Source organism: Amblyomma mixtum, chromosome 5, assembly GCF_055824585.1.
Source record: "Amblyomma mixtum isolate Tamu chromosome 5, ASM5582458v1, whole genome shotgun sequence".
Classification (NCBI taxonomy): domain Eukaryota; kingdom Metazoa; phylum Arthropoda; class Arachnida; order Ixodida; family Ixodidae; genus Amblyomma; species Amblyomma mixtum.
Window position 1 is genome coordinate 52,545,205 of NC_143016.1, and position 27,933 is coordinate 52,573,137.

The following is a 27,933-nucleotide window of genomic DNA, read 5'->3' on the forward strand; positions in this document are numbered from 1 at the left end:
CGCCGCACTGATCGTCGCTTGCGAACTGCCGCCCCACTGCAGCAGGGACACGGAGCGGTGAGCATCGCTGCGCCGCTCTACCCAAGCTCCGCCCGCAACCGGTGTCGCACTTCGCCGCCGTACAGCAGTCCCTCAGAAAGACTGCTCGAGCAGCGACAAAGCATGCCTGCTTATGTTTCGAGCTTTCGGCAACGGCATCGCTCGCGGGCGCTCCGGGCGACGAGCTCTTCTGCTGCCTGGTTGCCGTGGTCGTCGCTAGGCCTATAGCCTCTTCCGCATCGAAGTCGCAGCGGCCGGCGCTTCGGAAGTCGCCTGCGCTATAATAGAAGGCCTACTCTACACATCGCTTTACTGTCAACAGCATCATCTCACAATAGAATAATAGTATGGTAAATCTCCACGACGTCTTCAGCAGCGAAGCGAGCGGGCGCCAGGCGAGCCGGACCGCAACTGCCGCAACGTCGGGCGAGCGGCAGCTGCGAGGCGGTTGTGGCAAAAAGTTTGCTCGTATCACAGTCGTTACCTTTGCCAGCAGGTCAGTATTCGTCAGCGATCCTCAAAAATGACACATTTTTCACATTTCTTATCCCAGGGTTTATTATTTACGTCAAGAACACACTTTAGCTCCTTTTTATGACGCCGGCAGACGGGATCCATGGCTGGCCGGCCGGCCGGCATGCTCGGCGTACTTCACGTTCGCACAAGAAAATACATAACATCCATGATACTAGAGAATGCTTCCTACATTAGAGCACGGGCAATATGCCTCTGCAAAAGTGGATCTTTCGGCAACGACATCGCCTGCGGCAACGCCGGGCGTAAAGCACCATCGCACTCGCGAGCATGCAGAAAAAAAAAAAAAAAGACTCGTGAGCACTCGTAACCAAGGTTGCTAGGCCGCGAAACCGCAAAACTTGGTCCCGTACGTCAGAAAACTGTGCAATGACGTAGGAAATACTTGCTTGTGTTTTCTTCTCTGTTCCTACGTCACATTGATGCACTAGCGATGGCTCAGACTTCAAGAGTGAGCATTTTCACAAACTTTAAAATGAAATTAAAATATGTTCTAGACCTCCCTTAAATTTAATACTTCGCTCTTATGGTCCTCACATACAAAGGAAACGTACGGCAGTCTTTTGTACAACCTTGGAATTTGATGTCTCTACCCCTTTAAATGAACATCGTAGTAATGTTAGGCTCTGCCGTGGTATGAGCACATGTCTGACGAAGTGCGAAAAAATTCCGGAGTTGAAGAACTCTCCCTGGTCCGGGGCTCGAACTCAGGCGCTCCACAAACGCTAGCAACTAAGCTAACAACTTAAAGCGGAAACGATGTTAGTTCAATTTCTAATGAGGAATCCTGGAACATGGGGCAGATGATAGATGAATCATGTAGACGCTCATTAGCTTCCATATGACGACTGCCTACACCTTAGGCGTTTTCTCTAAACACGTTATACTTTCGCCCTTGGCAAGGATCAGGTAGAAGGATTACGTCTAGCAGTCGACAAAAGCGAGACAAGAAAGGACCGAGCTAGAGGCCACGACGATGAGGAACTGGACGCAGAATGGGGAGTACAAAGGTGACTCACAGTCGTGGCACATGCGCGGGGGGACGCAGGCGTCTCCCCGGCGCACCATTCCCAGCGGACAGAAGCATCCAGCGACGCACTCCTCAGGACAATCGTCGGATGCCTTGCTCCGGTGGACGTTGCCGCACGTTCTCTCGCACTCGCTCGGAGGTCCGCACTCGCGCCACTCCATGCCGGCTGGACACTCGGGCGCTGTAGAGCAAGGCCAAGTCAGTCAGCACGAACGTCAGATGCCGAACACAGAACCAAATTGGTAATCAAGGAACAGTAATAAGCTCGCATTTTTGCCTACGCAATTTCCTCTCTTTTTTTTTTTATAGAGGGCATGCCATTTATGGTCTTGGTTATACTACTGTTATAGAAGCTATGGGTGTGGAAGTTGTGAATGTGAATAAATGCGGCGAATCTCATCCGAGAGCATGTGCTATAAGCTGTCCATTTTCTGTTGTCGATTTCACGTCCATTTGGTCTTCTGTCAGTGGTCACCCCGCCATTGGGTGGTTGGCGACCGGACCTTACCATTGGCTCAAATTGGATGCAATATGCAGCCAATGGTGAGGTGCATCGCAACGCTGTGTCAAGAGCAGGTGACCGGACCTGATCACTGGCTGCCATATCGGAGCCAATGATGAAGTCCAGTCACCAACCACCCAATGTCCGGGCCGTTTGCCACAAAGGCTTCAAAGCCGCGGGTATATCTGAGCGACCACTGACAGAGAGCCAGTAGCAGGCCCGTGCAATTTCCTTTTCATCCTTCTCTCGGTCACAACAACAACAAGGACCGAATAGGCACGAAATGGACAATGGAACATAGACACCTTACGGAATACGGTCTCAGAACTCATATAAAAGACGCAGTTTGGTTACAGTTACGAACGAAAGCTTTCCGAATCTAAATTTAAAAGGATGTCCACATGGACGCGAAGAAAAAGAACGTGTAATCTTTTTCTTCTTTCCTACCTTCGGACACGTCTTCAAGCCGAATACTGGGCAGAAAAGTGGTTTAGCAGTGGTTAAACCGGGTAAATTGCGTTAGCAATAGTAACATCGGTAATCTGCTCTTTTCCGAGTCTTTGCTCGCGTTCTTCTGGCAATTCTTCGGCGCGTTGCCTTCACCTGGTAGCATTGCGGCGTTCTTGAGCAGTCAGGTGTTGAGATTCATCGGTAACCGATGACATGGAACCACTCTGCGAAGTAGAACGTTGTCGCCGAGCTGCATCCTTAGCACGACGCTTTGCAAGACGTTCCTAACGCTGTTCTGGCGTCTCTTGTGCACGTTGTGGCTTTCTCGCTTCTTCCTGTCGCTGCCACTTCTCCTTAGAGGAATGCACGGCAAAGCATTCACGCCAAGGCAAGCGCGCATTTATAGACGCTTAAAAGCGCGGGAGCATGAGCGCCGCCATATTTGGTCAAGTGACCATTCCGTAACGCTGCCAGGGAGTCCACAAAATGGCATCGTCCGTTCGGCTCTACGCCTTGCTCGTCGGTAAATTGGTTTTTGAGTAAATTAAATGTATCTGTCTCGCATATCTCGGTGGACACCTGAACCTCGCCGTAACGGAGAGGGAGGAAGATGGGAGTGAACGAAGACACCGTATTCACTAGACGCACACTTGCTCATTCCAAACCATCGAGTTGGCATGGCGGAGTGGTTAGCGTGCTCGTCTCGCACTCCGGAGACCTTGGTTCGATTCCCCAACACGACCAATTTCCTACTCGGTGTTATTTATTTATGTGGTCTGATTAGAAATTAGGCTAATTACAGCTGGATTGTTCAAGAGTCACTTGACGTTCGTCCACAAGCTGCGCAGCAGCGTTTCACACTGCGCGCCAATGCTGCTAACGCCGGCTTCGAAGGCCAGAAGTGGCGGACCTCCTTGTGGCGCTATCTGTCGTAGACAGAGCAAACTGCTCTCGCCGCTGCCTCGCCTTCCACCGTGCTCGCGGATGGATGGATGGATGGACGGATGGATAGAAGCACCCCCTTTGAAACGGGGTGGTGGCAATTGCCACCATGCTCAGCTTTTCTTTCTTTATTTTTGTTCAACTGTGTTGTCAATTCTCATTAAGATTCGCCATCTTCTTTACCTACGGTTTCCTACACTTTTAACCTTATATCACATTTTTGCTTTTCAGCCACCAATCCTCCAATCGCTTTTTGCTAACTTCCACTGCAGCTTTATTTACGTGACCATTGTTATCTTTAAACCCTAGGGCCTCAGGAAGAGTGACAGTGCTTGCATCGACATCCGGATGGACACAATCACATTTGAGTATGAGGTGTTCAATCATTTCTGCAGATCTACCACACACTGTACATGTGTCATCATCTTCGTTAAATTTCTTTTTGTAGCTGCGCGTTCTAAGACACCGTGATCTAGCTTCAAAAAGTAGGGCACTGCCTCTTGAGTTATCATAGAAAAATTCTTTCCTGATCTGCCGTTTCCAGTATCGATATAATTCTGCACTATGCTTCTTTTCCATTGAATTAATGCTCTTTCTTTCTCCGTCCTCATAACCGGCATATTTACTGGTTAGTTTTCTAGTTCTTTTCCGCCACCGTGAGTCAACGCTCTTTCTGTATAAGTATTTAAATACCTTAGCTGCCCACCTGTTATCGTCCGATTTCCTCAGGCGTTCTTCATATAGTATTTTATTCTTAGCTTCCCGTGCTTCGAACGGTGCCCAGCCCATATCCCCTTGTACTGCCTCGTTTGTGGTTTTGCCGTGGGAACTTAGTGCCAATCTTCCAACAGCTCTCTGATTTACGTTTAATCTCGACTGAACTTCTGCCCTTAAGCACAGAACCGCATTGCCGAAAGTAAGCCCCAGCACCATTATTCCATTCCAAATACCTCTCAGTACTTCATATTTTTTGTACCCCCATAATGCCCTATGTTTCATTATCCCGGCGTCTCTTCGTCCTTTTGCTTTTGCTTCGGCGCGCCGACGGCACTGCCATCTGGCGGAGCGCGGCTGAAGCAACGGCGCGCCACCTGCTCTGCGCAGCGGCTGTTCAAGGTCATTCGTCCCTACCGACTGGGGCTACGCGACGAGCCGAAACCTACAGTAGTATTGCTAACGCAATAAAAGAAAAATATTATTTAATTACCTTAAAGCCTTCCACCTCCGGTTACGACAATTATTTCGAAGATGATTTTCCAGCTCGTGCGAAGAACGCGCAATGAATTTGGATTTCCAAGGGACTCGAAGAATTCCATGGCTTATAGTGGCACTAAGATTTTATGTTAGGCTCCCTTTTTTTTCATGCTACGCAGATCAGAAATAATTATAGCAGCAGAGATGCCCCCGAGTTTGACCAGCACCTTACCGCATCCCAGCGACAGCCTCCACTCGGAAGCGATCTGGCTTCGCACGGAAGTCTTGCATTTGGACGCGAATCCTTCGATGGCGCTGCACATGCACTTCTTGTCGTCACCGCCGTTAGAAGCCAAGCAGTCGCACACCACGTCTGCGCAGCTGTTGATCGATGTCTCCAGCAGGGCCTTGTTTTCGAGGCAGAGCGACAGCGGAGGAGACCTGTGGTGAAATCAAGGAGGCATGCAAGTTAGAATCAATTAAATTAGGTTACGTGAACACATAACCGCAGCATATTGAGCATACTGACAGGCGCTGGGAAATAATGCTGGTTTGGTTTGGTTTATGGGGTTTAACGTCCCAAAGGGACTGAGGCTATGAGAGAGGCCGTAGTGAAGGGCTCCGGAAATTTCGCTTCTCGGCTTTTTGGCTAAGATCAAGTGTAAAAGAATGCGGTAAAAAATTGGCGGGGGCTTAGCTTTGGTTAAGCCTGGTAGGTTGCGAAAGCAAAAGCGCAGCGCCTCCAACTGAAGGAACGCAGTGCGCCGCGTCTACAGGTCACGCGTGGCTACCGGCCGCCGCTGCGCGATGACTCAAAGAGTCTTCGGTAATTTTTTTTATGTTTTGTTTTTGATGTTGTTGCGACTGAGAGAAAGAAAACAATCTACAGCTGGTATGACGTCATAGCGACAGTAGCGCCACAGGTGCGCAGCGCGGCAAACACACATCGTAACTGCAGCCGGGCTCTCTGAAGGAGCGAGTTGGTCGCCCATAATCTACAGCTGGTATGACGTCACAGCGGCAGTAGCGCCACAGGTGCGCGGCGCGGCTTAACTGCAGCCGGGCTATCTGAAGGAGCGAGTTTGTCGCCCATATTAAGGCGAAAGCATTTAATGCCTCATGCTGTCGTTAGCAATCCGGGTCGGCAGCCGTGTCTCCGTCCGGGTCGGCAGTCGTGTCTCCGTCCGGGTCGGCAGCCGTGTCTCCGACCGGGTCGGCACATATGTCCGTGTTTAGACGGGTGTCCACCGAGATATGCGAGACAGTTACTGCATAATTTCCTTTCCTCAAATACAATTTTCAGTTTCTTCATTACGGCCCCTCTTTCTTCTCTCACTCCCCCTTCCTCCCTTCCTGTACGGTGCGGTTCAGGTGTCCACCGAGATGACAGAGAATTTCTGTCCTCAAAAAGCGTTGCGTTCAAAGGGTAAGGCATCGCTCCGAATGGGTGGTGGCGTTCCTCCCTTCCTGTAGGTGCGGTTCGGGTGTCCACCGAGATGACAGAGAATTACTGCGCCATTTGCTTTCCTCAAAAAGCGTTGCGTTCAAAGGGGAAGGCATCACGCCGAAGGGGTGGTGGCGTTCCTCCCTTCCTGTACGGTGCGGTTCGGGCGTCCACCGAGATGACAGAGAATTACTGCCCCATTTCCTTTCCTCAAAAAGCGTCGCGTTCAAAGGGCAAGGCATCGCGCCGAACGGGTGGTGGCGTTCCGTGGACTGCCTGGCAGCGCTACAACACGCTGTCGCGTTCCACTCCTAAAGGCGAAGGTTAAGTGTCATTAATTAGCACTTAATTAGTGTTTAGTCATTAATAGGTAATTAGCCACTAACTAGTAATTTGTCATTACTTCGTCATCAGCCCCGCCGCGGTGGCTCAGTGTTTACGGCGCTCGGCTGCTGACCCGAAAGACGCGGGGTTGATCCCGGCCGTGGCGGCTGAATTTCGATGAAGGCGAAATTCTAGAAGCCCGTGTGCTGCGCGATGTCAGTGCACGTTAACGAACCCCAGGTGGTCGAAATTTCCGCAGCCCTTCACTACAGCGTCCCTCATAGCCCCAGTTGCTTTGTGACGTCAAACCCCAATAAACCAACCAATTATGTGTGACGTCATCCAGTGGTGACGTCACCAGTGTCACATAAGCAAAGTGGTGCGGAAAACGCTTTCGCCTCTACGCACCTTAGACAGTCAAAGTGCCCCTGAATTTTTTCACTCCGCTAAAGGTCAAACGTAACTGCGGCCGGGTCACGCGAAGGCTTGAATGCTAGTAGTATTGCTTTCGCAATAAAAAGTGATTGGTTTGGTTTTATGGGGTTTAACGTCCCAAAGCGACTAAGGCTATGAGGGACGCCGTAGTGGAGACTCCGGAAACTTCGACCACCTGGGGTTCTTTAACGTGCACTGACGTTGCACAGTACACGAGCCTCTAGAATTTCTCCTCCAAAGAAATTCAACCGCCGCAGGCGGGATCGAACCCGCGTCTTTCGGGTCAGTACCCGAGCACCATAACCACTGAGCCACAGCGGCGGCTTGCAATAAAAGTGATCACAGGGGTTGTTATGCTACCCGATAAACAGAAATAGAAGTTACGCCCGCTTGCAGCAGCCAGGAAGCAACAGCGGGCCCAAGCAACACCACCTAGACGTTGGCCCAAGACACCGATGAAGAGCGTGAACAGCGGCTTGCTAAATGGCGAGCACAGGATGCTGCTAGACGGGCGCGCTGTGCGCTGTGCTTACTGAACCTACCGGGTTTAGCCAAAGCTAAACCTCAGCTAATTTTTTATTAATTTATTTGTTCTTTCTCGCCTTCCCAGCGCATGGTGGCTCAGGACAACCCCTGTGATCACTTTTTATTGCAGGGGTTGTCCTGAGCCACCATGCGCTGGGAAGGCGAGAAAGAACTAATAAATTAATACAAAATTAGCTGAGGTTTAGCTTTGGTTAAACCCGGTAGGCTGAGTAGGTGGTGGTGAAAACTTTTAAAGGGTCAGTCTACTCACCGAGATGAGTGTATAAATAATGGCATATTCTGGTAGTTGGCACCCTGTAACATCAATAACGAGGGATCTGCGCCCGGTTTAGGCAGGAATTTATATTTTATTTCGGCGTTAAAAGTCGCGTAAAAGTGCATGGTGGCGACCCCAAACGTTCATTTTGTTCAAGAAAGTGGTAGTCTTTTTTTGTAGAAGTATAAGTGAATATACTACATTCTATTTGTATGCTCCAATGTAAGAGAAATGCACATTTTGTTCTAGTAAACTGTAGAAGGCGTACCGCTCGCTTTTTCTGTAAATCACATGAATTAAATAATAAATAAAAAAAAATCCCCTGTGCCCCTTGGTTTCTGCGGCTGTTGGCTTCTGTCATATTTATAACGAGTCCCTCATTCCCCTTCCCTTGTTTGCTTAATTGCCTAGCGAGGGCCTCGGTTCTGGCAGCCTTGACGCCATAGGAAGCATAAGAGGGTTCTCACGCAGCTTCCACTCTCTTCGTTCGATGACGTTCTACGTCACACCTGCGGTAACTCAGGACGTTCCACGTCCGCCGCTTATGAACGTGGGTGGCGCTGATGAACACTCTCAAGGTTAGGTTACTTGTAAACATAAATACCCCCGAAAGCAGAAGATTTGACAGCCGTCGCCGTAGCTCAGAGGTAGAGCACCGGACGCGTAATTCGGAGGTCGTGGGTTCGGATCCCACCGGCGGCATGTGGTTGTTTTTTCTTCTGCCTTTCTAATCAGTTAGCATTAAGCGATAACATATTCAGTAATATTCTAAATTAATCAACACCACAAATTAAATAAATAAATTAAAAAAAAATCCCCTGTGCCCCTTGGTTTCTGCGGCTGTTGGCTTCTGTCATGAATATTTATAGTTACACGTACATAAAACGCAGGCACATTCCCACTTTTAGTTCAGCGTATGCTAGCAGAGACGCAAAAATAAACTCAGCCTATAGTGGCGCCATCTGGTCGTCAGGACGGGAACCATTGCTGTAAACAAACCGACTCTCCACTTAAGCCTAGGAGCGGCAGAATCGTCACTCTAATTATTAAAATAAAGCAAATTTATCTCTTATATGTTTTCTTATAGGCGAGATGAGACGAAGCGAAAGACAGGCGCCCCATTTATGGCCAGTAAACGCACTGAAAAAGGCAGCAACAACGAGAATTCAGTCCGAAGCGAGAGGTCCGGCTAGTCCGGCTACGACGGGCGCCGCCATGTTTGTCGCCGCGCGGCGGAAATCCAGATGGTTGCCAGATGAGACTACCATCTCATACAGATGTGTTCCCACATTAATAAATTCTATTTTAAAATGTTCTACCGCACTCCTTGGCACCACAGCTGGCTAAACGGTAATTTGAGTAAAGAGCTATCGGTTGCCGCAAAGAAAATATGGTCGATAAAATTCAGTAGACTGACCCTTTAATTTCTGAAATAGAGTTTGGGAGCCACAGAGTGGCCACGCTACATGGTCGGCGTCCCTAGTCCGGGACATCGCATGACAATGCCCCGTCTCTAGCCCGTTTCACCAGAGCCCTTTGGGACTCAAGCGAGGAGCAGTTGAGAAGGGCAGTCTCCCATGCCTCTCTGGAAGGGGTAGGGGAAGGGGGGAGGTGGGGATTTTGAGTACATGCCCACACCATGTGGAAGATATCACAGGTCTCCCCACAGTGTGGGCATCGCCCATCCGTGTTAGGATCGTAATGCTTTAAGATTGCAGGACAGAGTAGAGTACCTGTCTGCAGGCGCCTTAAAGTTCGCTCCTCCGTCTTACTCAGCCCCTTTGCAGGGGCCGGGAAAAGGCGGTGGATGTCGCTATAATGCGTTATAATTTCCTTGAATCGCAGCAGCGGCTGGTTAGTCTCCGAGCCAGAAGAGCTGGGTTGAGGAGCGCCTTCCCAGCGCATGGTGGCTCAGGACAACCCCTGTGATCACTTTTTATTGCAGGGGTTGTCCTGAGCCACCATGCGCTGGGAAGGCGAGAAAGAACTAATAAATTAATACAAAATTAGCTGAGGTTTAGCTTTGGTTAAACCCGGTAGGCTGAGTAAGCACAGCGCACACCGCGCCCGTCTAGCAGCATCCTGTGCTCGCCATTTAGCAAGCCGCTGTTCACGCTCTTCATCGGTCTCTTGGGCCCGCTGTTGCTTCCTGACTGCTGCAAGCGGGCGTAGCTTCTATTTCTGTTTATCGGGTAGTATGTCGAATGAATGTGTCGGTTGGTTTATTGGTTGTTGTTGTTATTGTTGCCACTGAGAGAAGGATAAAAAGGAAAGTGCACGGGCCTACCCACTGGCTCGAGCCGAGCGACCACCGCTGCCACGTGCAGGTAGAGGAGAGTTCAAAAATAAGAGGAAAGAGAGAGAAAAAAAGAAAAGACGCGCGTCGCAACAACCGCGTCCGCCGAAGCGGACGCTGGCTAAAAAAATCAATAAGTGGCCGTAGCCCCGAATGAATCCAGCATGTTGTTGTTGTTAGAGGCTGTAGAGAATAGGAAAGAGGAAAGGGCACGGGCCTGTGACTGGTATGGATACCACCACCACTGGTTGGTTGCGACTGAGAGAAGGATGAAAAGGAAAGTGCACGGGCCTGCCTACTGGCTCAAGCCGAGCCACCACTGCTGCCACGCGTAGATAGGAGAGAGTTGAAAGGCATGAGAAAAGAAAGAAAAAAGAGAAAAGACGCGCATCGCAACAACCGCGACCGCCGAAGCGGATGCTGGCTGTAAAAACAGATAAGCGGCCGTAGCACCACCACTGTTGTTGTTGTGACTGGGAGAAGGATGAAAAAGAAATTGCACGGGCCTGCCTACTGGCTCGAGCCGAGCCACCACCGCTGCCGCGTGCAGACATAGTAGAAATAAAAGATCAGAGGAAAGAGAAAAAGAAGAAGACGCGCGTCGCAGCAACAACCGCGTTCGCCGAAGCGGACGCTGCTGAAAAAACAGATAAGCGGCCGAAGCCGCGATCGCCCCACCACTGCTGCTGTTGTTGTTGTTCCGACTGAGAGAAGAATGAAAAGGAAAGTGCACGGGCCTGCCAACTGGCTACAGCCTAGCCAACACCGCTGCCACGTGCTAGAGGAGAGTTCAGAGGAAAGAGAAAAAGGCAGGGAAAGACGCGCGTCGCAGCGTTGTTGTGACTGAGAGAAGGATGAAAAGGAAATTGCACGGGCCTGCCTACTGGCTCGAGCCAAGCCACCACCGCTGCCACGTGCAGATAGAGGAGTGTTAATAGGATCAGAGGAAAGAGAAAAAGGAAAGAAAAGACGCGCGTCGCAGCAACAACTGCGTCCGCCGGAGCGGACGCTCCTGAAAAAAATTACCGACGATTACGTTACTTCGTAATGCGAAATTTGAGCGCAGCAAAAAGCTGTTTCACCTTTTCGATAGATTGAGGCAAAGAAATCGAGCAACACATGTATGCGCTATCACAGAGTTTTTTTTTATTTTTCACTCGTATTCCTTTAACAAAGATTCCACTAACAGTTCTTGACAGTCATGAATGAAGCTTTGTGGTCGGAGAAATAGACTGATATATGTTCGACTTGGTACACCAATGCTTGATTCTCAAAGACGAGATCTATACAAGTGCCTCGCGAGGTTTTCACAGCCGTGGGACGCGTTACGAGCGAGAGGAACGGGATGTTCTCCCGCATAAGTGTTAGGAAATTGCTGTTTGTCTTTATGTCAACATTAAAGTCCCCCACTACTAACATCGGTGTGGATCGATGGACGGTTAATGCGAGTTGCAGGAAGTGCACGACGTCTTTCGTGAGTGCGGTAGGGGCGAAGTAGGCAGCTACTACCAGCAAGCCGTTGGGCAACTTTGCGGCGCACAGTTCGCCAAGTTCATGTGGCGTGCCAAACATTTCGACTGGTATTGCAGAGAGACCTGTGCGCAAGTAGATAGCGACTCCCGCCGCTCTGTTGTGGTCTGCGAGCACCACAGCAGTATAGGAAATCTATGATTTCGAGAGGCTCTTCGGGATCCATCCAGGTTTCAGCAAAGCAAAGTACAGAGGAATGGCGCAGAATGTGATCGTGGTGTACGTCCTTGGCATGTGCGGCAAGGGAGCGTACGTTAAGAATGTGGTTGTGAATGATGAATGAAGTGCTGCCAGCGAATGACGCGTCCATTGGCTGTCTGCGTGTGTTACTGATGTGTGGTTAACATGTTAAGCTTCGCCTGTAAGAGTGGAACGCGACAGCGTCTTGCAACGCTGCCAGGGAGTCCACAGAACGCCATCGCCAATTCGGCTGTACGCCTTGCTGGACGGTAAATTTATTTTTTGAGGAAAGGAAATGTATCTCTCTCGCATATCTGGGTGGACACCTGCACCTCGCCGTAAGGGGAAGGGGGAAGATGGGAGTGAACGAAGACGCCGTATTAGCTAGACGCGCCTTTGTTCATTCCAAACCATTCAGCTGGCATTACGGAGTGGCTAGCGTGCTCGTATCGCACTCCGGAGACCCTGGTTCGATTCCCCAACTCGACCAATTTCGTTCTCGGTTTTATAGATTTATGCGGTCTAACTAGAAAGGTTAATTAGGCTATTTCATATTTACATTATTGCATTTCTATCCATCGTGTTCTGTCATTAACCTGTCAATTGTTGGAACTGTCTAGGATGTTCGACACAACGTATATGAAACGAGCAACGTCTTACTGAGTGGGGAAGTGCGTGGTGGTGGTGGGAACGCGGCTTCGTACTTGTCTGTTTTTTTTTCAGCAGCGTCTCCTTCCGCGGACGCTGTTGTCGCTGCGGCGCGCGTCTTTCTTTTCTTCTGACCTCTTCATTCCCCTCTATATTAATTAGGCTAATTGATTAATTAAGCAATTAACTAAACTCAGTCCAACTTAGTTTCAGCATCACTATACGATCCCTTTGATTGGTTGCATGGTTACTAGCCAAAGTACAATTGGCCCCATTTGAAATTCGCGCACTGTGACGTCACCAGCATTTCGACCAATTGAAAAGCATGACATTGGGGGCGGAGCTGGTTACGAGGCCGACGCCGACGCCGACGACGACGCGAAACCCAGGAACGGACGCCAAAGAGCTGCGCTCTAAAAAAATTACCGACGATTACGTTACTTCCTAATGCGAAATTTGAGCGCAGCAAAAAGCTGTTTCACCTTTTCGATAGATTGAGGCAAAGAAATCGAGCAACACATGTATGCGCTATCACAGAGTGTTTTTTTTATTTTTCACACGTATTCCTTTAACAAAGATTCCACTAACAGTTCTTGACAGTCATGAAGGAAGCTTTGTGGTCGGAGAAATAGACTGATATATGTTCGACTTGGTACACCAATGCTTGATTCTCAAAGACGAGATCTATACAAGTGCCTCGCGAGGTTGTCACAGCCGTGGGACGCGTTACGAGCGAGAGGAACGGGATGTTCTCCCGCATAAGTGTTAGGAAATTGCTGTTTGTCTTTATGTCAACATTAAAGTCCCCCACTACTAACATCGGTGTGGATCGATGGACGGTTAATGCGAGTTGCAGGAAGTGCACGACGTCTTTCGTGAGTGCGGTAGGGGCGAAGTAGGCAGCTACTACCAGCAAGCCGTTGGGCAACTTTGCGGCGCACAGTTCGCCAAGTTCATGTGACGTGCCAGACATTTCGACTGGTATTGCAGAGAGACCTGTGCGCAAGTAGATAGCGACTCCCGCCGCTGTGTTGTGGTCTCTGCGAGCACCACAGCAGTATAGGAAATCTATGATTTCGAGAGGCTCTTCGGGATCCATCCAGGTTTCAGCAAAGCAAAGTACAGAGGAATGGCGCAGAATGTGATCGTGGTGTACGTCCTTGGCATGTGCGGCAAGGGAGCGTACGTTAAGAATGTGGTTGTGAATGATGAATCAAGTGCTGCCAGCGAATGACGCGTCCATTGGCTGTCTGCGTGTGTTACTGATGTGTGGTTAACATGTTAAGCTTCGCCTGTAAGAGTGGAACGCGACAGCGTCTTGCAACGCTGCCAGGGAGTCCACAGAACGCCATCGCCAATTCGGCTGTACGCCTTGCTGGAAAGGAAATGTATCTCTCTCGCATATCTGGGTGGACACCTGCACCTCGCCGTAAGGGGAAGGGGGAAGATGGGAGTGAACGAAGACGCCGTATTAGCTAGACGCGCCTTTGTTCATTCCAAACCATTCAGCTGGCATTACGGAGTGGCTAGCGTGCTCGTATCGCACTCCGGAGACCCTGGTTCGATTCCCCAACTCGACCAATTTCGTTCTCGGTTTTATAGATTTATGCGGTCTAACTAGAAAGGTTAATTAGGCTATTTCATATTTACATTATTGCATTTCTATCCATCGTGTTCTGTCATTAACCTGTCAATTGTTGGAACTGTCTAGGATGTTCGACACAACGTATATGAAACGAGCAACGTCTTACTGAGTGGGGAAGTGCGTGGTGGTGGAGGGAACGCGGCTTCGTACTTATCTGTTTTTTTTTTTCAGCAGCGTCTCCTTCCGCGGACGCTGTTGTCGCTGCGGCGCGCGTCTTTCTTTCCTTTTCTTCTGACCTCTTCATTGTCCTCTATATTAATTAGGCTAATTGATTAATTAAGCAATTAACTAAACTCAGTCCAACTTAGTTGCAGCATCACTATACGATCCCTTTGATTGGTTGCATGGTTACTAGCCAAAGTACAATTGGCCCCATTTGAAATTCGCGCACTGTGACGTCACGAGCATTTCGACCAATTGAAAAGCATGACATTGGGGGCGGAGCTGGTTACGAGGCCGACGCCGACGCCGACGCCGACGCGAAACCCAGGAACGGACGCCAAAGAGCTGCGCTCTAAAACAGATAAGCGGCCGAAGCCACGCTCGCCGAAGCAAGGACAGATACCGTCGCAGCGTTGTTGTTGTGACTGAGAGAAGGATGAAAAGGAAATTGCACGGGCCTGCCTACTGGCTCGAGCCAAGCCACCACCGCTGCCACGTGCAGATAGAGGAGAGTTAAGAAATCAGAGTAAAGAAAAAAGGAAAGAAAAGACGCGCGTCGCAGCAACAACTGCGTCCGCCGGAGCGGACGCTGCTGAAAAAACAGATAGGCGGCCGAAGCCGCGCTCGCCGAAGCGAGGACAGATACTCATCGCGTCGCAGCGTGAAAGCGAACGTGCTTTATATCCCCTCTTCCCCCTCTCCCTCACATCTGGCGAGAGAACAGCGCAACAGCGCCTTCACTCGGTAGCGACGGCAGCTGCAGCGCGGCGTGCCTACCGCCGCGACCACCCGACGGTTTGAAGTGGGGGACCATCTAGGACCATCTGCAGCCGGTCTTGTTGCTATGGCAACGACGCTCCATCTGGAACGCCGTGCCTACCGCCACGACCACCTGACGGCTTAAAGTGGGGGGCCCATCTGCGGTCACTCGAAAGGTCAAACGTGCCTACCGCCGTGGCCACGCGAAGAGGCTGAGACCTGGCGTAATATTGCTTACGCAATAAAAGAAGACAAGTAGCTAATTACTACTTAACTAACTGATGCATATCGCTCACTAGTGACACACCCGCCGTCGTTAGCTTGTAAGCCCAAGTAATGGGTTGTGCAGTAAGTATAGGGATGCCTCTTTTTACTGCCGCATAGCCGGGGTCAGGCATACAGTCGCAAATAACGTTGCCGTACATTGGCTGCGGTTGTCATTCCGTGCCATGGAATCAGTCTGCCCCGTTATCAAAAGTGTAAGAATAGCTCTCGTTTGAAGGCACCTTCGAAAGACGCTTTGAATGTCGCAGTACTGTTAAACCGGGAACTGATGTTTAAAGCTCTTTCGTGGTGGCGCAGTGTCACCCAAGTCGAAGCAGCCGGGCGATCTGGCTGCTTAAATCAGCTCATACAGATTATGCTAATACATATGCTGCCGCGCGGCTTACCCACGGCGTCACAAATAGTTGCCTCTGGAAGTACATTGACCACGGGTCTTACATTACTGCGAAACAAGGAAATAATGTGTGGCACACACTCACGCCTTACCAGATCATGCTCTCTTAATTCGCCATTTTGAAGGTGCTCATACCCGTTCCAGTCGAATATTAGTGAATATTCGACTTTGTGTCAATATTCGACTTTTCTGTGACGTTAGCAGTTTCATTGTAACATACTAGAGTGTCTTGATAGCCGTTTCACTCTATCAGTACCATCATTATCTGCTCACAAGCAAGAAGTAAGGAATAAGTGGAAATTACAACTTAATTTTTTGCTCAGGCAGTCTTTCAATATTGTGAAATGTTGAAAATAACGGTAAACTTAACCGAACTATTGTCCCGTGAGGTTTGCCAAAATGATGATGGACGAGTTAGTATGCTCTCGCATCGCACGATAACAAATGTACCTCGAATGAATTATGGCTGCCGTGACAATGTCCCTAGTCATAAACCATACTTTGCTCTCAGCGAAAAAATAAGCATGCTTTAGCGATAAGATCACGTCGAAAAACAAGCGGGCAGCCGCTGGTTGGAAAGGCCAAAGCTTCAGAACGGCGCTTAGAAGCGAGGGCTTGCAAACGGTAAAGCTCATACCGGATGCGTCAGAAATCACATAGTCATAAAGCGGCCTCTGCCTTGGCGACAAAGGTGTGGTGGCAGTAAAAAACCAGTTTCTTCAGAGGGCTGTGCGTCTACATTTCCGACTGTTATACAGCCATGCTTGACAAGTCCTTCGAAGGTTACTGCGAACCTTTGAAGCAGATAACCGTCCATATGCAACTATATACACGGCTCCGAGGTAACGGTGTCTGAAGCCATAGCGTTACTCGCTTGCATGACAAGACGATGAGTGTCGTGGACAGCCCTCTAGAGGAAACACCGAAAACCATAAACCATGCATCCGCAAGCGCGTCTGCTGCTGCTCTCCGCACGGTGCCTGAAGACCATGGAGAAATGCGGCCGTATTTTTTTTCTCGAGGAATTTCTATCCAACTATTTCTATCCAACTATCCAATTTCTATCCAGTGCCTTTAGGCACTGTACGCCCGCAGAACTGAAGCTGCTGACCTGGTTTCGCAAAAACTGCTTAGCCTCCGCATGAGTGGAATATCAGCGTGCATGTGCGAGCCTCGTAAAACAGAGAATGCTCACGTCACATACCGTAAATATAATTCCTGTTGTATCATTCAAAGCTTTCTTTTTTTAAAGCGCTGATTACAATTATAGGGGGATATTATATGAAGAAGGAAGGTTCGTCTAACTAATCGCCTAAAGAGCGACGATTGAGCCCCTGTGTCTGCGCACTACTGGAGGTTGTGCAGTTGTTGCTACCAGGCACAACGGCAGTTTTTGCGTGTTCTCTTTCTCGTAGAAATGTAACCGTGCGTTTACACAAGACCTAGGCAACCAATGCGCAGCACACTCAACAGTGCACAGCGTGCAATGAAGCAGTAACGCATGGTAGGCGGTGGCATCTCTCTCTGGGGCCAGTCTCAGCCTCCCGTTCTGCCCCGCTTTCCCATTCTTCACCCACGCGCTGTTCTCTCTCCTCTCTTGTGACGAGTCACAACCGTGCATGTATCGAGTGAGGTTGCGTACGGAGGACAGCCTCGCAGCGGCCCACAAGCCGACAAGCAGAGGGGCGGTGGCACTTTGCCCAAGAGACCCTCAAGAGAGCCTGCTTCACCATTGTGCAACGTGCTCTAACAAAAGCCACATTGGCACCTAGCTGCTGCAAGGACGTGCGTCGAACAAGCAGGGCCGTGAGCAACGGCATCACTCACGCGATCCTCTGGCACCAGCGCTCGGCTTTCTCGCGGGTCTGCTTGGGGCAAGTCGGCAGCGCACAGTTGGAGCTCGCCGCGCCCGAGGTGGCCCAGCTGTTGGCGAAAACCCGGGCGTCGCTCACAAGGCGGTCTTCGGGAGTACGGAACTCGTTCTTGGCATCCCAGTCGTACAGACCGCACAGCCCGCTCGTCTTGGACGACAGGCAGTCAGACACCTAGCGGCCGTGCCAAAGGACGGGACAGAAATTAATCACAGTCACACTGATCCGTTTGACTTCGTTGAGCGAATAAATACCAAGAGAAAGATGCTTGCAGAGCCTGATTATATTTCAGATGCACATGCACAAGAATGTTCTTCTATTCGATCACCCCAAGTTTTCTTCCACTTCGCTATACCCGCGCCCGCAAATCAATCAAGTGTTTCAGACTTGTCCCCTAATGACAACAGGTCGAGAAAGGAGGATTAGGTCTAGCGGTTCTTCCAGAATAAATTTTCCGTTCTTCCTCTGTTCCCGCACTCTAGAGAGCGGTAAAAGTAGCTGCCAAACGCCATGATCACGAGCCCAACTTTGAGCGCAAGTGGGCGCAGCCGACTTCAACCCCATTTCCTACTGTTACACAAATACAAGGCGAATATCTATAGTACCTATGCATGACTATGCCCACAGCCCTGATACTACTCAGCCGCTTGAGGTCTCGTGCAGATTACGCGATTCAACAAGAGATAACTTTCCCTCCTCAAGTGGCGACGTTGTCCCGTCAATACGAACGGCGACTCACCGAGATCTGGATGGCTCGGCGCTCGTCAAAGGCGACCTCGAAGTTGTGCCGCACCGAGGTGAACACGAGCCGCTGGCCGTTTCGGGACAGGTGCACGTCTCCCAGCCGCCGGCTGATGGCTCCCAGGTTTCGCACCGCCACAGGAGTGCCGTCCACGATCACGTCGGAAAGCGTGGGGCCCAACTTGACAAAGGTCGAGTTGCACATGACCGACACCCACGTCTCGCACACGCCGGTGTCGCCGCGCTTCGAACAGCTCCGGTGGGCTGAAACGATGGTTTGGTTTGGTTTATGGGGTTTAATGTCCCAAAGCGACTAAGGCTATGAGAGACGCCGTAGTGGAGGGCTCCGGAAATTTCGACCACCTGGGGTTCTTTAACGTGCACTGACATCGCACAGTACACGGGCCTCTGGAATTTCTCCTCCAAAGAAATTCAACCGCCGCGGCCGGGATCGAACCCGCGTCTTTCGGGTCAGCAACCGAGCACCGTAACCACTGAGCCACCGCGGCGGCGGTGGGCTGAAACGAGGTGGGAGGCAATGGTACTTTGTTGTAATGGCATCACGGGCAATGTATTATATTACAGGGCATATTTTTGTAGGATAAGTGCGTGACACGCCACCCCATGCGGAGCAGTTGCCTACAGGCCAATCTCGCCTGTGCATTCGCACTACCACCATGACCCTTTTATAGAGGGTCGATCTGTAGCTTTTAAAGAGGGTTGATCTGTAGTGTTTGGTACGAATGCTTACTGTGTAGAATACGAGTGAAAAATTACTAACTTCATTTTAGTGATTATCCTCAAATTAAGAAGGCTAGTTTCGAAGTTTCTGCTGCATAATTTTTGCGTTAGCTTTAAAGCTCTCATTCTGGACAAAATCCGGCGTTGTCGTCGTCGGCGTTGTGAGCGAAAACTCCACGGAGAGCAACATTGCTGAGCCAACTGGGTCACGCGACCTTGTGGCGTCCTCCCAACCTGCCCACCGGATTGTGAGAATACTGACCACCGTGGCAGGTAGCAATTAAAATTAATGATTGGTCGCGAGAGGTTGCTCGGATATAGCAAGCTGGACCGCACAAGCCCCACCGGCGTCACACCCTTAAAGCGGAGCTTAGGTGTCCCGTCCAATTTTGTCCTGCTGCATAAAGAATTTCTGAGGCACAAAAACTGTGAGAAATTTCGTTACTGTCCTTTAGAAAGTCCAAAGCTTTCTGAAACGTTACTTTACTTTTTCGGCGACCACGTCAGCGCGTGCTTTTTGCTTTTGAGCGCCTGTAATTGCAAAACGTAGATAAATGTCCTCGCATCGTGGAATGTCAGAGGTTTGGGGGATATTGCAGTGCCTTATCGCTTGTAGGTATGCCGAGTCAGCGATGTAGGAAGATAGCCTCATTATTTTGCACGCCACCGTAGCCTTTGTTTTACCCTCCGAGAGCACGCCTCCAAATGTATCCAACGAATGTCCTGTAGCCAGAAAAAAAAAATAATGCAGATTCCTTTGGTCTTGAAATGAAGAATGTATACACTTGTCTTTCTTTTCATCTTTCCCGCACGAACCACCCGCGCGCTTCCTTGCTTCCGTCAGCGAGCGCGGAGTTTATTTGCATAACAAGGGTGAGTAAGTACGTGCGCGCACTCAGAGTACAAAGAACACGACGCCCAGACGCAGTTACTCATCCGTTCTGCAATAGAGGCCGCAACAACCGTTGCTGCAAACCGGCCGCGCAGCTCACGCCCAACGCAGGCAACGCACGCGCATACATAAACTGCACCGGAAGCTGGGAGTAAAGTGCGCTCGTTGCAAGACGACACACGTCTCCCCTGGCTACAACGCACAATAATAAACGCCTGCACCTACCGATACTTCTATGCATGCCAGGTGCGGGGAGCAAGAGCAGATGCGACACAAGCCACCAGTGATCCTACTTCTTAACCCTTAAAGGTGCACTGAAGAGGAATCTGAACTTGTCTTTTTGCCGCGGGAAGTCGATCTACACGTTCCTAGCATTCTTAGAAACAGTGACTTATTGCCCTGTGTGGCCATTTCCCCCAATTAAATCGAATTAACGTCCGGCACCGGCCTTTTTTTTTTAATTCTCCCTCGTACGGTGGGCGGAGTCGACCAACGCGTGGAGCGCCTTTCACCCAGTCCCGTGGCGGCTCGCCGCTCTGCCATCGGCGGAGTAATACGTAGTAGTCCGTAGTACCAAATAGTCCGCGCGTATTTTTATTTCTTCGGGCTTATTTTGCGGCTATATTATCTGCGAATGAAACTATTTATTCATGGAAACCTAAAAAACAAAATAAAGCGAAAACAAAGCCTCCACGGGACTGGGTGAAAGGCGCCCACGCGTTGGTCGACTCCGCCCACCGTACGAGAGAGAATTAAAAAAAAAAAGGCGGGAGCCGGACGTTAATTCGATTGAATTAGGGAAATCGGCCACACAGGGCAATAAGTCACTGTTTCTAAGAATGCTAGGAACGTTTAGATCGAGTTCCCGCGGCAAAAAGACAAGTTCAGAATCCTCTTCAGTGCACCTTTAACTTACCCCTTGCACCTTCTTTCTCAAAACTAACAGAGTAATTCTTTTCTTGAATAAATTTATTATTGTACTTCCTGCTGCTGGTATTGTTAAGTCTCAAACAATTATTAATGAAAAGCCTGGGACCTGAACAGTGCTGCTGACTTCCATGATGATGATGATGAATTTTCATGGCACAAGGGCATCTGTGTCCAAAGAGCGCCGTGGCGCAAGGTTGTTTCTTCTACTCAAGGTGGGGTCTAGTACCCATTTCCCAAGCAAATCACCCTAAAGAAGCCGAGCATCAGGCAGGGGAAAGCTTTTACCGATTGTAACAGCGGTGGGTACCCGGCGGCACTTCCAATGGCGCGTAATCGTTCCACACTACTAGAAGGCATTTCTTAGCCATCTATTTGCACGATGGACGCGGCTTGTTGTGTACGGTTTTGAGTTCCGTATGTCATTGGTTTCAATACGCCATTCAGCGTTTACCGGAAAGAAAGCCTGTCAACGTACCTGTGACTGAAAACTGCTTCGCCACCTTGTCCTGGAATAGGATGTGGTCGCATACGTCGTGCGTGAAACGCTGGCCGTCGAAAGTCTTGATAGATCGGCCTTCCACTATGCACACCGCAGCTGCAATCAAACACGAATAAGGACAGCGTTGAGCGAAAGCACTGGACACAGGCAGCTACATTCTCTCAAGCATTAATTTCGACGCACGCTTACCACTGGAGAGCAGCCTGCAGACGTCCGCGTCGCCATTGAAAGGAACTGCGCGAAAATACCAAGAGATACGATAACGTAGCCAAAGCCAATTGACTTGTAATACTGTAGCGCTTTGATGTTTTGTACAGCGCCAGCTGTTGAATGCTTGTTGTGCGGAGATGGCATAGTTCGCGCGAATTGACATCATCATCACTCGATCATCACTGGTGACGTCACCACCGGTCACATGACCCAGAAGTCACCCATGTGACTTATTGCTCACAATATTCTGCTATGTGACACATTAACTGTCAGGGGGCCTTTTTATTCATTCAACTATTTCCGCATCAGCATGACTCCCTTACACGTAATTCCTGTAATCGCTTTACATAACAGGATTCTCTTCAGAGCTGACGTAATGGGACGCTGATACGTTCGTCCCATTACGTCAAAACCGCTTAAATTTTTCCTCCTTAACGTCAACGGATGCTTACCGCACTTGTACTCTGGGCACCGAATGTCTTTCATCAGCTTAGCCTCCTGTCCATCAGGACATTTAGGCTTGGTCGGATCTGGACACGGCGAAATGGCTGGAGGGCGCTCTTCGTCGCCTGAAAGCGTTGAAGAACAGGCGCTCAAACAAACTACGTTTTTTAGTAGAACAGAGCAACTGTCCACACGCCTTCGTACTCAGGATTTGATTCATAAAGGACAGCAACGGAGTGCTGTTCAAAATGTTCAAGCGATCAGACGGCAGGTATCGCGATGGCGAGAAGCGAGTCACTGTGTGCATGGAGAAGCCCCAAGTCTAGCACACGTGAACTTAGTGCGCGACAATGGGCCCTTATCTGTATGGCTTTGGGCCAGTCCAAACAGCTTAATTACACCCTTTTAGGACTGCGCATACATTTTGTTGTGGATTATCTTTGTTCTAATTGATTAATATGTTCCCTTCTTAGTTACTTCCGAAAAACTACTTGCTAGCTCCCAGCTATAGCTTTTGCCTGAATGGGAGAAAGCCAACAGAAATCTTCAGCCGCTCTCACTACTGCCGCATTTACAGAAACTGTACTCCTACTAAAACTCTTGTCAGCTCTCTCACTTTATCTTGTCAATGAATATCATGGTTCCGACAAATGACCAACGCTATCACATTCGTTTCGTACCACGCTATCATTGTTGTCATACTTATCGGAACTAGATACTCAAGCGTCCTTAACGTGGTGCTCATTTTTTCCTCGGGCATATAAACGTTTCGAGTTAACCTGAAATTTTAAGAGACGCCTGACTAGGAGCAGAATCGTGGATTAGTACGCGGGCCCCACTCTACTGCGCTTAGGGGCACATGTAAACATACATGCATTGCATACAAGTGTTTACCACAGGGTTTTATCGAATCGCAGATGTAAGTGCGATCGCACAAATAACGCAAACGCCCTATAATCACGCCTCCAGACTTCCAAGTTCCAGTTTTGTTTTGTTACAGGATTTCTTTCGATGATAAACACTACTATCTCGTCCGAACGAACGACAATATCGTTAAGTCGACAGTATCTTTACTCGACTGCACACGTGAATCACTGGAGGCCACAAATCACTGAGGCGCGTACGTGGCTCACAGCCTTGCTCGTCGTCCGGGCAGTCCTTGACTCCGTTGCACCACTTGAATTCGTCGATGCACTCGTTGCTGGTCGGACACAGGCGCTGGCCGGCGGGGCAATACGCGCACTTGCACTGGCACTTGTCGTCGAAGTAGGAACGCTGGCTCTGCATACCAATGAGGAGGGGAGGTCGCGTTACGAGCCGAACGGAAACTTGAAGCAGCGTTTCATGCAGCTTGGTTTGAGCATTCCAAACCGTGTTGAAACTGTCTTCCACACGGTAGGCAATGTATGTAGGCTCCACACTGTGTACCTTTCGCTCGGTTCGGATCATCATGTATCCACGGTAAAGAAGGCGTTGAAATCAGTATATGCCGTGTTTACTTGTATAATGAACGCATTCCTACTTTGGACGTCGAAAAGTACAATTCTTTTTCCCGCGCGTAATAGACATACCCCTTTCTTTTGGCACGCGGTCTGCTGATAGCGACAATGAATGCTATCAGGTGCACTCTTTTCAATGCCTGAATAACTACTCAATAACAAAGAGTCATCTGACGAATGTCAAGACAAGTATACCTCATCCTAGAGGACGAACAGCCAATAAAAATGTTATGTGAAGAATCCGAGAACCAGTAGTAGCCACGCCTGGTCAGAAAAGGTTCGATCTGCCATATTAAGCGTTGTATTAACTTGTGTTTGAATTTCGCGTCGAATGTTACGAGTTATGGTAAGCTGAACAGGTTTGCTTTGTTTAAAAGGTGTTAACGTCTCAAAGCGACTCAGGGTATGAGGGACGCCGTAGTAGAAGGCTCCGAATAATTTCGGCCACTTAGGGGTTCTTTAACGCGCACTGACATCTCACAGTACATGTGCCTCTAGCATTTCGCCTCCACCGAAATTTGAACCCGCGTCTTTAGGGTCAGCAGCCGAGCACCATAACAACTGGGCCATCGCGGTGGCTGCTAGGGTAAACTGCAGTGGTGCTCCCAAGGGGCAGAACTGCGCTCCGCTATGCGAGTTGTACGTGCGGGTTTAAGGCAAAAGTTGTTGACTACTCTCTCGTGCACAAAAACCCGGAGGGTGCGTTTTTGTTCCTTTCGAAAGGTAGTCGTACCAGGTGAAGATTTTATTACACCAGGCTACTTATTGTTCCGCTTTTATTGCTTCAATTTTTTTCTTCAATATTTTACCGTACGTAATTAACGCACCTCTCCAAATTTTCAGAGATTTTTAAGGAAGAAAGTGCGTTCATTGCGAGTCATAATTACAAAATAACCATGAAGTCGATGGTTTGACGGAATAACGTTTGATCAAAAATTATTGATGATAAAGTTCACTGGTCACTGACCCCGGTCAACAAAGAAATGACGTTTTCGGGAGCGGTACTGCTCCTTTCTTCACACCACCGAAACATATCGTTTTTGACCTTGGTTTGTGACCAGTGAGCTTCACCAGAAAAAATATAGGAAGACACTAACTTTTCTTTTCCTTAGTTAACAGGGATTAAGATAACACGCTGTAAATATTTCTTCAGGCAAAGATAATTGCTGAACATTGTCGTTCCTTATCGCTTAGGAATCAGTTGAACAAAAAAAATAGTATCTTCTGCGACAGCCACGGGTACCGAAACAAGGGGTAAAACATCTAGCAAACGCGGGTGACCATTACACTCACAATTCATCTTGAAGACCAGCGCTAAAGAGACAAAGGACCAAAGAAAGAGAAGGCGGCACGGGTGCTGACTAACGGCTGAAGGTTTAATAGAACACTCAGGCAATAAACAAAAAAAAATATGCCACTATCACAGTCCAGCTTTAGGCGTGTCCCAACCGTTACCTCTCTCTAATTACTGGACATCTTATTTTTTAGAACGTCTCTTATTCACTTCATAGAGCCATGCATTTCAACTTAAGAAAAGCGTTTGATTTTTTCAGAATGTGTAACGCGTGTGGCAACCCGGAACATGGACTAGACTGCATCCGACGGATGCTCGACATACTGCCCGAAAGGCTCGCGACGCGCCAGCAGGTGAATGCCTGGCCTCAATCGGGAGGGGCTCATAAGCTGGTACATGTCCAACATACTTGTACAATAATTTTGAGTGTTGGAAAACTGTAAGGTACTGGTAGGAAGATATTGAAGGTAGTGGTTCATTCTCCCGATATGTGGCAAAGTTTTCATTTTGTAATGTTTGCATCACTCGCATCAAGAAGTTAGGACTAAAATGTTAATAACAAAAGCGAAAGCCTGCCGAGAGATCTGCGGGTATATTGATTGTTATAGTGAAATGTTGCCCAGCATGAAAAAATTGCGTTCATAAACTATTTTCCGTTAGAAAATGTTTTGTGCATAACTGTTAGGTATGATGTCACAAGTCTACTCGATAGAGAAATTAGACGAGCAAAGCAGCAACAAGCGTAGAATAGCTCTACATAAACGCCTTCAAATGCATTCAGGTGAGGTAAGAAAAAAAAAGAAACAGCGCAAAAGTATTAAAGAGACAAAACGGTATTACCGAAGCTGCCGACACGTAGAGAAGAGGGGCCTCGAAAGCCCACAGGGCAAAGAGGAGGGGCAGTAGTTTCGTCCCCATGGCTGCCCGTCCTCGGAGCCGGAAAGACATCGCACTCGACGCGCGGCTACACACACGGCGCAACGCGCGAGGACTGGCATTTCGAACGGCGTACGTTTTTGTTCGCAGCAATCTCGTCGGCGGAACAAGCTAGCCCGAGCGCGGCGGCCGGCCGCTTGAGCGGAGATAGCGCTGACAGCGGCGAGCGTTCCCCCCTCCTTGAGATACGAGGAATCCACGCGAGATACGGATAGGGGTCGGAAGGCGGGGGCGCGGTGTCGGGGTTGCTCTCGCACGCTTTGCGTCGTACACAGATTGACTGTATGCGTTGATGTCATTTCAGCTGGTACGGAGTACGCGTTACTCCGACACCTGCAACCAATCCTTTCCACCTCCTCTTTTATCGTGATATTGAAAACGAAATGTCCTTCACGCTTGTATCGAGGCGAAGACAGAAAAGTGGCTTCGGTTGGAGGAACTTACTCTTCTGATGTACGAAGGCTAAACTGAAGCGTGAATGTGCTACGCTCCCGTTTCAAACATCAAATACAACGCTGTGAAAGCTAGCGCTGTTGTTAGCGCTGCATGCATCCGCGATCAAAAAATTCTGCGTTTCTTGTGATGAATGAAAAATGATAAATGATTTGCCTGTAGGCTTATTACATCATATATTTGTCATGAGCTTGAATAAATGCACTCTTAATTCGTAAAAACTGATTATCTTTTCAAATATTGGCATCAGGAATGAAGCGCAATGCGGAAGTTGTACATCGCCTTGAAAAACAATCGGCTGAAATGTTTGTAACGAAATACAACTTACGTAGCTTTTTTTGCCTGCCTTAAGTGAAAGCCCTCCCCGACACGAAGTGACAAAGATATGCAAAAGACATGCAAACTTTTTCGCCGGCACATGCGACACCTCAACGTCGTAAGATCGCAGGATGCGCGCAGGATGTTCCGTGTACAAGTTCTGTTATTTCATTCGTTATAAGCTCGCACATCATGGCTGTTTAAAGCATTAAGTCTTTAATAGTTAGCACGTAATAGTTCTTATTTCTTGCCTTGGTCTTGGAATCATTTTTCTTAATAGCGCAAACCATTTTTCTTGCTTTTTTACTGTGATACAAATGCCCGTTATTCTACTATAGGGACTCAGTGAAGATGTCAGCATCAACAAGTTCTTCGACGACCCCATGTTGTTGGAGCTTGCACGGCAGGACGTCAGGCTGTCGTATCCGCTGTAGTTCATCAGAGTCCTACATGTACAGTTTCCTTTGTCATCGATTTCATGGAATAAATACATCATTTACCTGTGCTCTATTTTGGCAGCTTGACTGAAAAGGGAGTGCTATGTTTTATCACAACTAACCCCTGCGGGATCCCAGGCCCCTCTATGGCTGTGCTTACAATGCTGAGAGGCACACTCAGAATCACCTTCCTCTGGGTGCACTTGTGCAGCATCGCTAGGCATGGATTTACGGGAGGAGAATAATTCGCCTTCTTCTTAAATCCAATGTTGTGTTGTGCTTATTTTGCCAGCGTCAGGCAAAGAAACGACTGTTGAGACATGGCTCCTCCGCGTCCTGCCAACATGGAAAGGGCTGTTGAGGTGTTGTTCCTCTAGTTGACTTTGAGGGAAGTGCCTGTCAAAAGTTGGCTGCTCCGCCTGTCAACGTGGAGCGTGAAAGAAGGGGTAGAGGTGTCGCTGCGCTTTCCATCGCCAAAGTTGAATGCGGGTATCTTGCCATAGTTTTTTCGGGCACCAACAAAGAGACCCTGCTAGTCGGGGTGTGATCCCTCTTGTCATTCATGCGAATGTCTGTCAGGGCCTTGATGTGCCTCCCTAAGCTACTGTTGTTTTCGTGTGACGAGATCGCTGGTTCATCAGGAGTAGTAGCACTCGTTTCCACCTGGACGAGGGTAAGTAGCGCTTACTCGTGAGCGCCTACTACGCAGCATTCTGCGCAGTGCCATAAGGTAAAAGAGATTGAAGACGTGCTAAAGTTTGCCTGTGTCGATAGATTACCGTGTTCTAATGAAAGGGAGGCTGGAAATGGCTTTTAATAAGGTCGAAAAATAAACTGCAGATGCATCGCAAGCAAACTGCGATGGCGTGAAAGCTTATATTTTGTCGGCGTATCTCTGAAGCTGGGCTGCATCGCGATTCGCTTTCTTGTGGGATTACGAGTCCTCTTCAGCCTTGATGTCAAGAGTTCGAATTGTTTGGCGAGAAAAAAAAAATGCATTTTTAAATGCAACGTTGAAAGTAACGAATACATCTTTCTTTTGCTTCTCAACAGACAGCGTTGCAGCAAAGAGC

General features: G+C 49.0%; 1 protein-coding gene across 3 annotated transcripts in view; it reads right to left on the bottom strand.

The window, feature by feature from the left end:
- LOC149342163 (hemocytin-like) overlaps positions 1-25,729 on the bottom strand; it is a 44,890-nt gene extending 19,161 nt beyond the window's left edge. Inside the window, exons 1-9 of one of the 3 annotated variants that reach the window (XM_089544419.1) lie at positions 25,557-25,729; positions 23,057-23,204; positions 21,932-22,048; positions 21,459-21,503; positions 21,246-21,365; positions 18,206-18,471; positions 17,423-17,640; positions 4,924-5,132; positions 1,593-1,784 (exon numbers count right to left, since the gene is read on the bottom strand). In XM_089544419.1, coding sequence (XP_089400545.1) covers positions 1,593-1,784; positions 4,924-5,132; positions 17,423-17,640; positions 18,206-18,471; positions 21,246-21,365; positions 21,459-21,503; positions 21,932-22,048; positions 23,057-23,204; positions 25,557-25,664 — 1,423 coding nt within the window. In that variant the 5' untranslated portion in view covers positions 25,665-25,729. Of the gene's footprint in view, positions 1-1,592; positions 1,785-4,923; positions 5,133-17,422; positions 17,641-18,205; positions 18,472-21,245; positions 21,366-21,458; positions 21,504-21,931; positions 22,049-23,035; positions 23,205-25,556 lie in introns of all 3 variants that reach the window. The other 2 variants (XM_089544418.1, XM_089544417.1) reach the window with 2 other exon arrangements.
- Positions 25,730-27,933: the final 2,204 nt, after the last annotated feature.